This window comes from Microtus oregoni, unplaced genomic scaffold, assembly GCF_018167655.1.
Source record: "Microtus oregoni isolate MIOR12 unplaced genomic scaffold, Mior012 000040F_ref0000088, whole genome shotgun sequence".
NCBI lineage: Eukaryota > Metazoa > Chordata > Mammalia > Rodentia > Cricetidae > Microtus > Microtus oregoni.
The window spans coordinates 21152499-21165335 of record NW_024543207.1 but is presented as its reverse complement, the minus strand read 5'-3'; the positions used below and the strand labels follow the sequence as shown (position 1 = coordinate 21165335).

Sequence of the window (12837 nt, the reverse complement as noted above, 5' to 3'; positions counted from 1 at the left end):
TTTCAAACCAATCCCCAGAGCCCAAGCAGCCTTCATTTCCCCCTCCAGAGGTGTCAACTTAGTTCCTCCCCAGGCTGGCCTGTTGGGGGCTTTGCTTCAAGTACATAAGATGACTTTCCAATACCCTTTCTAACAAGACCCCAGCAAGAGGCCACTAATTTCTATGGCACAAGAAGCCACTGGAGAGAGATCCTTTTGTCAATATCAACTGGCCTAGCAATTTCCCATCCTTGGCCACATCAGCCTATCGGAGCTGGCAGATGTTTAGACAAGATTTTATAAATCGTTCAATCTCAGCCCATAATGAACCCCAACTGACCATTCCAGAGCAGCCCAAAGCACCAGAGACCTCCCCTGCTGGGCTCCAATAACGCTCCCCTGCCGCAGTGTTATTAATCACGGGATGAAATAGGTGAGCCTCTTGGAAAATAACTGTATGATTGATTAAAGGGCAATCTAAGGAACCATTATTCTTGCTTTATAAACGTAAGTTATATTCACTCAATTCATCTTTGCAGAGGAAATAAATGATTGTTCATTTCTCCCCAGAAATTTTATTATATGGGTATCTACATAATTTGAGAAGAGATGAAGTGACATACTGGCTGCTTTTATGATACTAATCAAAGGGGCTGGGTTACTCAGCTGCAGATTCCAGGCTGGTCTTGTAATTAGGAGGTGAGTAGACAATAAAGAGACAATGTCTGAGGATGTTTAAACTTCTTTTCCCTGAGGGAAAGGGTAGCAGAGTATCTACCTCCCGCCCCACTCCTGTTAACGGAAACTGAACAGAACAGGAAGAAGACCCTCGATAAACGTGCGTGATCTATGTCAATTGAGATATTTCAGGCTTAGGAAAACAACCCTTCCCATCAGTAATTTCTTGTGGGAGAGTACTCTCCAGTATGAATGGGAAGATCCTTCTCCAGCACCACCAGAAGATAAAATGCAGAGAGAGGTGGCATATCTTTTTATTTGTCCATGTTTGAGAAATTTACACTAAGGACGGATTTGCATATTCAGAGAACAAAAACATCTGAATTATTTTCTTGCTGCGTGTTTGCTTGTAAATCTAGAACCATAGGTATCGCCCTGTCACACATTTATATTTCCCTCTTCTGTCTGTAATTTTCAAATAAGGCCAAGAAAGAAGTTTATTTCACTGGGCTCTTCATTTTAAAAATGACTTAGGATCACCTGGGGGCTGGGGCACCACTAGGACCCTTACCCAAATCACTCTTTAGTAAAAACGAGCCCTGAACACCATTTTCTTGTAGGCTAGTTTGTTTTTATTTACAGTTTTAGATATAAATTAGTAGAGAATTCATGTTAAACAACCAACAGAGATTGTATAACCAGCAATGTTCAAATAAAAACCAGGCAGAATTTATTTACAAAAGTTTTAGATTTCATTGCAATACAACTTGCATAAATTACTAGAAGCTTTATATCATTATAAAAATAAATATCAAATTTGTTTCCACTTCTGAAGGACTCGAGTTCTTCAATCACGTTAGTTCTACCATGTACATTTATTTTTTTTACAAATAAATTTTACAGCAAGTCCTAGCACACCTATAGAATATATACCGTGGCAATGAAGTGATCAAGATATCCTGAGAAAAAACAGATTGTTTCCAAAAGTCACACAAACATGGGGAAGCTATACTATGCCAATAAATTCACATATGCCCAACAACTTGTGTCCAGTCCTCAGAGTCTGTGGGTTGGAAGTGCGAGGTGCATCCTCTCTTACAGTGGCACAAGATGTGGTCCGGATTTCCACATCTGGGGTTTGTATCTGTGTACATATGAGCTTGGGGAAGGAGAATGGCCTCCTGACTTTTATTTTTATTTTTTTTCCAAAGCAATTGTGACACCTACCTGTGGACCAAGGAAAAAACCAAATCATGCCAAATTCTTCAGTTCCACACTAACACGTTATCAAAAAACACAAGCTTGTAGCTAGCGACTCTGCCTCTGTGCCATCTTTAGGGTCTAGGACAAGTAATGCTGCCCAGCAGGAAAACAATATCTGTAATAGCTCTGGGCTAGGAGAACTACAGATTCTAGTGTGTCCTATGGAAGGCCAGTCCCCGGTTTCTCAGAATCTTATTCTGAAAGCAGCATCCATTGCAGGTTTTAATGCCCGAGTTTCTGCACAACTCCCTCATTAACCAAGGCATCCTTTATGTATCTAAAACACTTCTCAATGACTCAGAGATGCCCGGATCATTTAAACCATCATCAGCCAACAGCAGTAGTGGTGAGGTATATGTTATACGTTTGAGGAAATGTATGTGTGCTTGTGTGTGCGTGCGTGTATGAATTCTGATTAAAGAAGTGATTCTTCAAAGCAGAACTTGAGTAGAAACGAAATCTATAAAATAGAAGGCAAAGAGGCCAGAAGGAAGCCCTGGGCAAGCTGACAAGCAACGCTTGACAAGCAAAACCGCACCACACTACACAGGGCACAGGTTTGGGGCACAGTAAGGGAACCCACTTACTTGCACTGCTGAGCTTGGCCCTCCTATAGGTAGGGCTGGACGCCTGCGCCAACAACCACACAGCCCTCACTGGCATCTGTCAGAGGAGGGGCAGATAGTGAGGACAGGCTGCAACCCCTGGCAGCTAAGCTCCTATCAGCTCTTATCCCGGCAAGTAATGCACACTCCCAGGGAATCTTAAGATCCATTTCACTTATGTTCCCTCCTTGCCCCTTCCTCTCCTTGAGCCCCGAATTAGGAGCAACGTAGGCGGTGTAAGAAAATTAGGCCTCTGAGAGTTCCCCAGAACCTGTGCTTTCTTCAAGCCAAAGGCAGAACGGATTCCGCTAAACTCCACTTAACCAACACCACAGCGGGGAAAACTAGAGCGCATTTTTGCCTTGCAGTTAAATTTGCCAAGCCAAAATAGTTACGATGATAGTATTAACAGTAAATTAAATAAAGAGGAAATAAAAACAGGGTAACCCTAAAAAGAGGGCTAGTTTTCTTTCTCACACTGACTTACTTCCCTAATTTTGGTCTGGCAAGTGGCTCTGTCTGTCCAAAGGTTTCCCACTCCCGGAGCCTTTCCCAGGTTTTTAGCTCCCTCTGACTCACCAGGATCCCTCCCCGCCGGCCTCGGGCAGCCTACCTTTCTTGGGCTCGTAGCCGCCGCCCGGAGGCCTGTAGTGGGACTCCAGCGGGTGGGAGCCCGCCTTGCCCGCGTCGCTAGCCGCCTTAGGCACGGCGTGCAGTGTCTCGCCTGGTGCGGAGGCCGCCGCGTTGTACCGCAGAAGGCCCTGGCCTTGCAGTGCGGCATTCAAGTTCCCGTAGTTTGTGTAATTGCCATAGAAAGGCGACGTATAGTAGAGGTGGCGGCCCAGCAGCGGAGAGGCTGAGTAGGGCGAGCCTCCAGGAGGGGCCCCAGATGAGGCGGGGGCGGCGGCAGCTGGCAGACCCGGAGGTACGCAACCCGGGCCCAAGCTTGGTTGCTTGAGGTCCGAAGTGGCGATCTCGGCCAGCGACCACAGCTTGGGCTTGTTGGCGGGCGGCGGCGCTCCAGGCGACGTCCGGCTGCCTAGGGGCGTCTTGCCACCGCTGCCACCGCGCGGAGCGACTTCAGGCGCTGGGCTCAGCAGGGGTGCCTCCACGCCCGTGAGTGGCGAGGAGGTCACGGGCTTCGGAGGCGTCAGGTCCCGCTCGCACTCGTCTTCCTCATCCTCCTCATCCTCCAGGTCCTCAAACTTGTCCTTACACTCGGAACCCGATTCGCACAAGGGATCCCCGGCGCGGCAGGGCAGTTTCTCCCCGTCTGACTCCGCCGAGCACGAGTGGTCCGTAAGCGAGTCGACGTGCAGACTGATCCCTGCGGGGACGTGGACAGGGTGGGCGGAAAGTTGGGCCAGCGCGGTCACCCACAGTCCCATCCGCCCTACGTCCTGCACTGGGCCTCCCCAAGACCCCGCACCTCACCCCAAGGCAGCGTTAAGCGCGGCCCCAACATCTCCGCAGTGCCCCAGGACTCTCCAAGGCAAACCCCGCGGGCCCGGACCCAAGCCGTTTAGCGGCTTTTGTAGGCCCGGGCCCTGAGTAGCAGGTGCGCAGGATCAGCCCCAACCACAGCCCGCCTTGGAAGAAAGCTCCTTGAGCCCTCGCACCGACCACTGCCCCTCTCACCTTCGTCCTCGGCCGAGGTCTCGGTGCCATCCCGAGCCTTGTCCGGATTCTCTTCCTTGTTCCTGGCAGCATCTCCTTCGTCCTCGTCCTCGTCCTCGCTTTTGTTCCTCGGGGCCCAGGTCATTTTGTTCTCCTTCTTGAGGCGGCGGCGCGCATTGGCGAACCAGGTGGAGACCTGTGTGAGGGTCATCTTGGTGATGATGGCCAGCATGATCTTCTCTCCCTTGGTGGGGTACGGGTTCTTGCGGTGCTCGTTGAGCCAGGCTTTCAGCGTGGCAGTGGCGTCCCGCGTGGCGTTCTTGCGGTACGCGGGGTCGTTGAGCTGGTATGGGTAGGCCGCGCTGCCATATGGGTGATAGCTAATAGCGCCAGTCATTCCGGTGGTGTGCGTGTCGTATGGCGAGCCCTGGAAGCCACAACAGCCTGTGAGTGGAGGGTGCATGGGCCCCTCGAGCATCACCCCCCCTCCCAAGGCGACCCTCCTTTCGCCCCCCACCCCATCGCTGCCTTTCTTGCTTGGCTTCTCTGAGCTGAGAACCATTCTGCAGAGAGCCTGAGAAACACAAGGCCAGCTGTCGGGAACAAAACTCCTGCCTTTCGATTCTAGAATTTTGTTTTTAAACTATCTTACTTCTTTTTTTTTTTCCTGAAACGACCTAAGTTCCCGAGTAGCTCAAGCAATGTTTGCAAACAGATTCTCTGGATAACCCCGCAGTTCAGCGAGTAGTTTCTTGATGTCTAAATTTCGTCGGCGGCTTCCCGCGCTGCTCCCCACCTACTTCCCTCCTTTATTAAAAACAGTTCAGAACCCCAGTCGGCTATTCACTCTTTAAAGCAGATAAATCCAATTTGCAACTCAGAAGCCAGTCAGCTTTTCCAATTCTACTTAGTAATTAGCATTTTAATTCATCCTTTACCGTTTAAACACGAGGTGTTTGTAACCTTCTCCCAAGGCCTGGTTTCCACTCAGGGAATCCCACCTGGGGTCTAACTCCCCACCCCCTGCCGCCCCACGTTCTCACAAGCCCCCAAACTGCTGCGACACGCTCTGATGGGGCCCACTCTCAAAACCCAGAGAGGTTCAGGAGAATCCCGGGTTTCTAGAGCTGGAAGCCCATAGGCCGCGCACGAACTCTGGCAGCACTTAGCGGGTCCCAAACCCGGCAACAAATTTTTTGAAAGCCAGAGCTGAGAGATAGATAAAGGCCAAGACTAGAGAGAGCTTAGACCTGGGTCTAAGGGCGGCAGCCTGAGGCTCGGTGCCCTCCCCCAACTCGGTGACCCCGCCACTACTAGCTGGTCAAGAAACCTGAACCCTAAGGCAGTGACCCGGGCAGCAGCGGCCCTCGACTTAAAACCTTGCCAGAGATCCGCGGACGGATTCAGCAGCCCCAGCAATCTGTAGGCGCGGATTAGAGATAACCAATGGCCCCGGCCCGGGGGGAGTAGCCCCTCGCACAGTTTTAGGAGAAATCATCGCACAACCGCTGAGGGTCACTCCGGTCCCTTGTTTCGCGTAGAGGCGGGTGCTGGTGACTCCCGAGCCGCCGCCCGCGCCCTGTATCCATTACCCGCCTCAATCCAAGCCAGGGTCGGGGGTCTCCCAGCCCCCACCCAAAAGCGGTTACCATGTAGGACGGGAAGCCCGCGGCCGCTGCAGCGGCGGCGTCTGCCGAGTATTGCAGCGGGCTGCCAAAGCCGGTCGCTGCCTGTGCTGTGAAGGCCGCCGAGCCGGGGTACGGACTGAACGCGGAGCCCGACGCCGAGCGCGCCAGCTCCTCGCTGCGCGGCGCGGCCAGCGCAGAGGCGCCGTACGCGGGGCACGAGTAGAGCGCCAGCGAGCCGGGCGCTTGGTACAGGTAGCCCTGCGGGTAGGACATGGTGGGCGCGGGGCGCGAGGCCCGCGTCACGCAGAGCAGCGGGCAGCGCGCGCGGCACCCTCCATCCACGCCCGGCCGGGGCGCACCAGGGCTACGGGCCGGGGCAGGCTGTGCTGGGCACTATCCTGGGAGGCCCGCGGGACGGCGGATCTGCGGGACGGCGGCGGTGGCGGTGTAGGCGGCGGCAGCGCGGAGCCGATGGGCGCAGCCGCGCGCCAGGCCGGCGGTCGGGGTTTGGGGGAGTCTGCAGTCGGGAGTGAAGAGTTGAGGAAGGAGCGCTCGAGTTTCCGAGGGACATTGGAACGCGGAGCTGTCCGTCACGCTCTCATCTGCATATTCTGGTGCCCGCCCCTCCCCTGCTCCGCCCGCTGCCTAGGCTTGGCCGAGGCCGGGGGAGGGGCGGAGAGCGAATGGGTGGAGAGTGCAGGGGGATGGCGGAGGAGTGGCAGTGAGCGGGCAAGAGGGAGGGACGTGCAGTTCAGGCTTTTGTCGCGCAGCCGCCTCTCAGCCCTCAGCCCGCCGCGGTGAAGCCCAGCCTGGCCAAACTGGGCGTAGCGCTCACCCCCTCCCACTGGCACGTCCTCTTAGCCACGTCCGCGCACCCCGCTGCTGCCGACTCCAGCCTCGGCCCAGCCACCTTCCTCACTCCCCGGGCCCCACCCATTCAACCACCACCGGCTCTCTTGCTCTCTCGTTCTGGTCTGCAAAGGCCTTCCACAGTCAGACCGGGTCCGATCCACCTGGGGGACATACGGATCAGACACCCCTCTTCATCTTGAAGAAACCGGCCCAGGGTTTCATCCCGCGTCCAGTACAGAAGCCTCAGGGAGCTCGAGGGTAGTGTGGAGACACCTGCAGAGTCTCACTTCTACAGCCCTCTGTCCGCCTAGCCTCAAGACCGAGGCTGCCTGCCTGGCCTCGTGTCTGGTTGCCTGCTCCTGGAGCCTATGGTGCCAAGCATCGACCCGGAACCGGAGCGTTTTTGGTTTGGAGCTGTTACCGGGAGGCCCCTAGATGACACGGCTTCTGCCCCAAGTACACAGAGAAGATTTCAGGCCGTGTGTTAGGAACTTCACGCCTATTAACGTCTGGAACGCTTCAGTGAGTGATTCGCCTTTCAAAAAAAATCCCCGCCACCCTGGCCCCCAAAGAGTTTTGTTTTCTTTTGTTAAGTTGAAAGCGTCTTAGAAATTGGGGAAGGCTCCTGACAGAAGAGTCGTCTCTGACTTTGCTAGAGTCTTACTGCCGCTTCTTGAAGGGACATGGGCCAGCCAGTGAGGTGGAGCATCGGCTTCACAAGTGGCTAAGGTAACCTGAGGTTCAGGAGTTGAGGTTAGTGAAAGTCCTTGGGACCCAGCACCTAAGTTTTTCTGCTCACACCCGCATCCCTTCCCCATACGATGGGGTGGGTAGCCTAAGGGGCCACCAGTCCTTTCCACTGTACCTGAAGGACTGCCAATGGGGGGCGCCTGGGGACCCGGAGGGGGTCAGGTGTGAGCTGGCCCGGGAGGGGGCGCCCACCCAACAGGTGTCTCTTCCTTGAAGCCGGCTAGGTGGTGCACGAGGACACTGATGGCTGCGGCTCAGGCCTGAGCTCAGACCAGCTGCCATTTCATCCGTGGTGGGCTCTGAAGCTACCAGAGGGCGGCAGAGGTCTCCATCGTGCCCTCCCGGCTGCTGCGTAGGCCTGGCCTTTGGCACTCCCGCTCCTGCTGCTGCCAGATCCATGACACCCAATGAATGCTGTAGGCAGCCAGGCTGCATTTTGGGTATTTTTTTTTCCAGGTCTCAGGAAAGCAGGAGTCAATTGCAGTGATGAACAGAAGATTTTTTTCCCTCCGGATCGGCAAGCGAGCGAGCAAGTGTATCTATGTCCTTTTGGTACGTACTCTGCATACTCTACTCCGCCCTCATCAGCCTCCAAACACTGCCACGCCGCGCCAACACATCCACTTTCCCCTACAGCCTTTCAAGTCCCTTTTCACCAGTGGAACCCTGAAGTCTCAGGGCATGTGCGCAGCCCACTTCCCACAGACCCGGAACTAGGCCAGGACATATTGCATGGAATCTACAGCTATGAAGACCCCAGGTTCAGGGGAGAGGAAGAAAAGGAAGGGAAGGGAGGGAAGGAGGGAGGAGGGAAGGAGGGGGAAGAGAGAGAGAGGACACACACACACACACACACACACACACACACACACGCAAGCCCTGGGTGGGGCCAAATCTGCATATTTAGGTATTTTTGTTTTCCTAGATAGGAATTCCTCTGGGAAGAGGCCCACAAGGACATCCCACATGCTGTTTAACAAACAAGCACAGATCAGACTAAGGTATTTAGTTACCTTCCTTAGATTGGTTTTTTTTGAACACAAAATCTAATTTTTACCTGGGGCATTCATTTCTAAAGACTAGCTTCCTGCCCTGGTTGCAGTGGGGTTTGCCCTCCCTTCCCCTTCCAAATTCTGCCAAGGATGGAAGAGAAAACAGCCAGTTATTATAAAAACCAGCAGATTGGAGCAGGTCTTATGCCTAGATGCAGCTGATTTGGACATTAATGAACTACTTAACTAGACAAGCCCGCTTGACTTTGGAGGGTCTCCTGTCCAAAAACATCCCAGAAGTGCAGTCTTCTTGTTCACTGCAACCTATCCAGACCAAGTCTCCCGTATTTCCTCCAGCAATTATCCTTCACCCAAATCTAAACGTTCCATTCTACTGCCTGCTATTAATAAAAAAATAAAAACCTGGCTACCGTGTGCAATTAAACAGTCAAATCTGACTACAAGCCGATTTTATTGGTAGTGACTGTGGCAAATTAAAATGCCTATACAGAGACATTGAGTTCCTTGTTGTTGTTGTTCTTGGGGTATTTAAACTCCATTTCACATTAATACTCCCTAAGTCTGAAAAAGCCAATTTTTCTTTTCTTGGGTTAAAGTTGTCTTGATCTTTAAGAACCAAGAACAACAAAATCAATGAGTAAAATTCACTTTCCAAGTGTGGAGAGCCTGGGCAGACAGTCATCACCGTTGCTAGGGTCAGGGGGTTAGCTCAAACTGCTCTGAATACACACTGCCAAGACCCCGACCCAACAACTTCCCTTTCCAAACAAAACAAAACAAAAAACCCGCCGGCATGGATGATGTGGGCCAGGGTAGGAGGGGTATTCAGGTGTACCGGTCTATAGGGTCCATAAGGAAACCTGGCTTTTGGGTCCTGCTTTTCCCAACCACCTAAATGGAGAGAACCATGTGCCACAAGCGGGCAAGTCGGGTGACCGGTGCGAAAGCAGCCGCTTGTAATAGTTACCTAGGCTATGGGTACTTCTTGTGTACCCTCCCCAAGTGTGTAGCAGAATTAAAAACAAGCACCGTTAGCATGGGTAAGTCTTTATCGCACCTGAAAAGGCCGAAATATTTAGAGCTAGTCCTGATTAAAGACTCATTTAAACTGCCCGGGTTTTCAGTGGAGGCCACTGGCAAGTCAGATATCAAGGCCAGGATTTGAGGATTCGCGTTCTTTATGAATCTGATTTCAAGGCCCTGGCACTCGCCTGACATCTTCGGTCCCGTGGCTTTCCGGAGGCGACGCGGACCAGAGTCGCGAGGCAGGCGGCGAGGGGGCGCTGTGGCTCGCGCCTGCCAGCTCTAACCCAAATGTGGAAACCTGGCGCTGCCACCGCGCCACCTACGCGAGGCTGACGCCCCGCCAGCGGCCGAATGTGCCTCTTTGCATGCTTGTTTATTCGGGAAAGAAGGAAAACAAATTCCAGTGAATTTCAATAAAACCAGAGGCACTTATACATTGTCTCAACTCTGGTTTTTGTGGATTACTTAAATCTGGGACCCAAAAATAACTGCCACTTTGGTCTGCGCAGATTTTTTTTAACTTAAAAAAATCCGAAATTTTAAGTAGGTTTGCTTTAATGAGGGGCATTTAAAATTTAAGTACTTTTCAGAGTATCAAATCATATTTTATTGTATTTGCAGCCAGGACGTTTTAGCACATGCGTGGCGCTCATGGGTGTGTGTGTGTGGGGGGGGGTGAAGTTAAGATTTGCTTTTTTTGTTTTTTGGGTTTTTTTTTTTTTTGGTTTCGTTTTTGTTTTGTCCTCTTTTAAAGTTTTTCATTGCACCAGCTTTAATTCCTCATGCATAAAGCAATCTCCCTTTGGGCTTCGATTGTGTTAGGGCTGCATCGGTTTTTTTCAGTTTCTACAGCCGAAGCGCTTTCCTGAGAAGCTTCCACGCAGTCCACCGAAGTCGTCGGAATCTTTGACACCCGTGTCCTGGAAGGAGAAGTCTGGGCCCCACCTGGGGCTCCCAAACCGACTAGCAAGGCCTGGCCTCCTTGATGGGCTCCCCAGGGGCAGCCTCTACGGAGCCGGTATTTGTGCCTTTAGTGCTGAGCTCCCGAAGAATAAATAAAATAAAAAAGAATGCACTTCCCTCCCTCCTCCCCGAAGATCAAGAGTTTCCAATAATCAGCGCTTCCTTTTTTTAACTCTCCTCACTCGCCCCAGATCCTGGTTTGCCCTCCGCTCGGCCAGGCCAGCTGGTCTCCCCCGGTTTTCGTTAGTGGGCAGCATGAGTCCCCATTCTCCCGTAGACGCCCCTCCTCGGACGGGCTTCCTGAAGTTTCTACCCTGCGCTGAGTCGGGACAAACCTTATTTCTCCACAACTGGCCACTCAGTCTCATCCTTGGCCCTGTCTGCTGGTGTCCTGTCTTGCTCCTCTCGCACCCCAACACCCCCGCCCTCGACCCCAGTTGCCTCTCAGCTGCGACTCTGGGGCCCGCGGCCCACGGGTGTTCATGGCAAGGCATCCACGAGAGTGGGCCCAGATTCCTGCACCCCGCCGGGCTGTGGCCGCGCTGACCAGAGCTCCGAGAGACCATGGCGCTGCCAGGAGAGAGCGCAGCGCGCGCAGCCTGGGAGCCGGGGAAAGATTGACTAGGTACGCTCAAGGACCTTGCTAGTTTGCGGTCTGGGGTTCGGGAACCCATCAGAGAGTTAAAGGGGAGCGACGTTCCGTTTCTGGAAGGTCAGAGAGTGTCTAGAGCAACTTTACAGCCAGCTCCACTGGGCCCGGGCATCCACTGGTGCCTGTGGTCCACACGGCAGACACGCAGACACAGGACCCCGACCTACACAACCTGAGCCCCAGATTCCTAGAGGTTGCTGACTCGCCGTTTTGGGAAAGAGTTCTCCAACCCTCGGTAGCTGCTCTGGCGTCTGCAGTCAGGTTTATAGGCGATAATGTGCACCTAGAGCCAGGCCTCAGGAGCAACTGCAAACCTGCCTGAGCCCCATATGAGTCTTCGCTGGAAGGAAAGCGCAGCAGGAAAACCATCAAGCTCTAAGTCTTCACACATTTCCTTCTCCAAGAAAGCCAGGCTCTGTAGGGTGTGCCTGGGGTTGGTCTTAATATATCCTTGCCACCTCTGGATGTCCAAACAACTCTCCAGAACCTAGTCTAGGTGGCATGTAACCTCTAACACACTCACCTTTTCCCCCACGCTGTCGCAGAACGCTCTTATATATCAGGAACGTAGCACAAGGAGCATTATACTTTTTAAGAAAAAGGAGAGATGTGGAGAGGGATGGGGGAGAGGGTAACTCTGCCTTGACAGTGAAACACACCGTCTGAGAGGCAGATGCAGGTCAGGCAGGTATGCGGAGTCACCTGGAAGAACCTGAAGATAGCCAGATCCCCCCTGATGGGGAGGCCTCCTGACAGAGAGATGCACTCCATGCTCCCACTTCAGAACCCCCAGCAAGGCACCCCAACGATCTGGGCCTTGACAACTCAAAATACTTTAAAGAAATGGGGGGGAGGGGTCGCATTGGTGACCTCGGAAAAGCCAGAGGTAAGAGCTGCTGTCCACCCAGAGAGCAAAGAAATAGCACCTGGGAGCCGAGACTCTGGCACAACCAGAGTAGCAGGCTTGAGACTTTTCAGAGGCATCCTGATGATGGGGTCACGCTGTATTCCGTGGCACAAAAATGCTGCCCAGGGTGGAGGTGGAGTGGGGCCCCTCATGTCCACAGGACAGTGGAGAGCATGGGAGGAGGACGGAGAGGGACCATGTGGAAGATGGAACTTAAAAGCAAATGGTGATATTTTGTGCTGGCAGACAGAGTGAGGGGATCTTGAGGAAAGTCTGCACTCTATTTCAGGCATAGAATACTCATGCATGGCGGCTCCCATCTCTGTCAGTAGTGTTTATCCTGAAAGATGCTCCTGAAATGAGGTCAGTAAACATCACAGGACACTAGCAGTTGTTATCCAGGAAGAGAAGTTGCATGAAGTCATATTGCTCTGCACTGTGTGTGTGTGTGTGTGTGTGTGTGTGTGTGAGAGAGAGAGAGAGAGAGAGAGAGAGCTATTTATGTTTCTGAAATATTTACAATTAGGCACTAGTATTACAAGGAGGCCCCTAGGCATGGGAGGATAATGTGCTTCTTGTGAGAAATGTTTGATTTCTCTAAAAATTATTTTCTGAAAAAAATTTTCATTCTGCATCTTTCTTCTCTATAATAAATAAAAGATGTATTGCATCTTTAAAACAAACGACACCAGTGTGTATTTGGGGGCATGGTTTGAGGCATGGTAGGGGCATGGGGAGGATGTTTTTCTCACAGGAAGTCTAGGATGTAACCCTATTTTACTCTGTACTGTATTCTGGGAACTCTGGCAGGCATAGATTCTAGAAGAAGAGGTGTTCAGGCAGGTCACCTGCACACCTCTGTGGGAAGCGCCTTCCTTACTCCTGCCCTGGGTGGAATTTTCAT

At 52.5% G+C, this 12837-nt stretch overlaps 1 protein-coding gene across 1 annotated transcript; it reads right to left on the bottom strand.

Moving 5' to 3' along the window:
* Positions 1-1283: 1283 nt before the first annotated feature.
* Irx2 (iroquois homeobox 2) lies at positions 1284-6411 on the bottom strand. Its single transcript, XM_041632024.1, has 5 exons — positions 5792-6411; positions 4164-4569; positions 3139-3852; positions 2508-2583; positions 1284-1884 (listed from the first exon to the last, which is right to left on the bottom strand). Exons 1-4 carry the CDS (start codon positions 6041-6043, stop codon positions 2531-2533), a joined length of 1425 nt encoding a protein of 474 aa, XP_041487958.1. The 5' UTR covers positions 6044-6411; the 3' UTR covers positions 1284-1884; positions 2508-2530.
* Between the last annotated feature and the right edge of the window lie 6426 nt (positions 6412-12837).

Excerpts from the sequence above, each read along its gene's own strand:
- Irx2 (XM_041632024.1), bottom strand. The coding sequence starts at position 6,043 with ATGTCCTACCCGCAGGGCTACCTGTACCAAGCGCCCGGCTCGCTGGCG. Across the intron at positions 3,853-4,163 it reads GACCTCGGCCGAGGACGAAG|GGATCAGTCTGCACGTCGAC; the intron begins GTGAGAGGGGCA and ends ACGTCCCCGCAG. Across the intron at positions 2,584-3,138 it reads CGGCTACGAGCCCAAGAAAG|ATGCCAGTGAGGGCTGTGTG; the intron begins GTAGGCTGCCCG and ends CTCCTCTGACAG.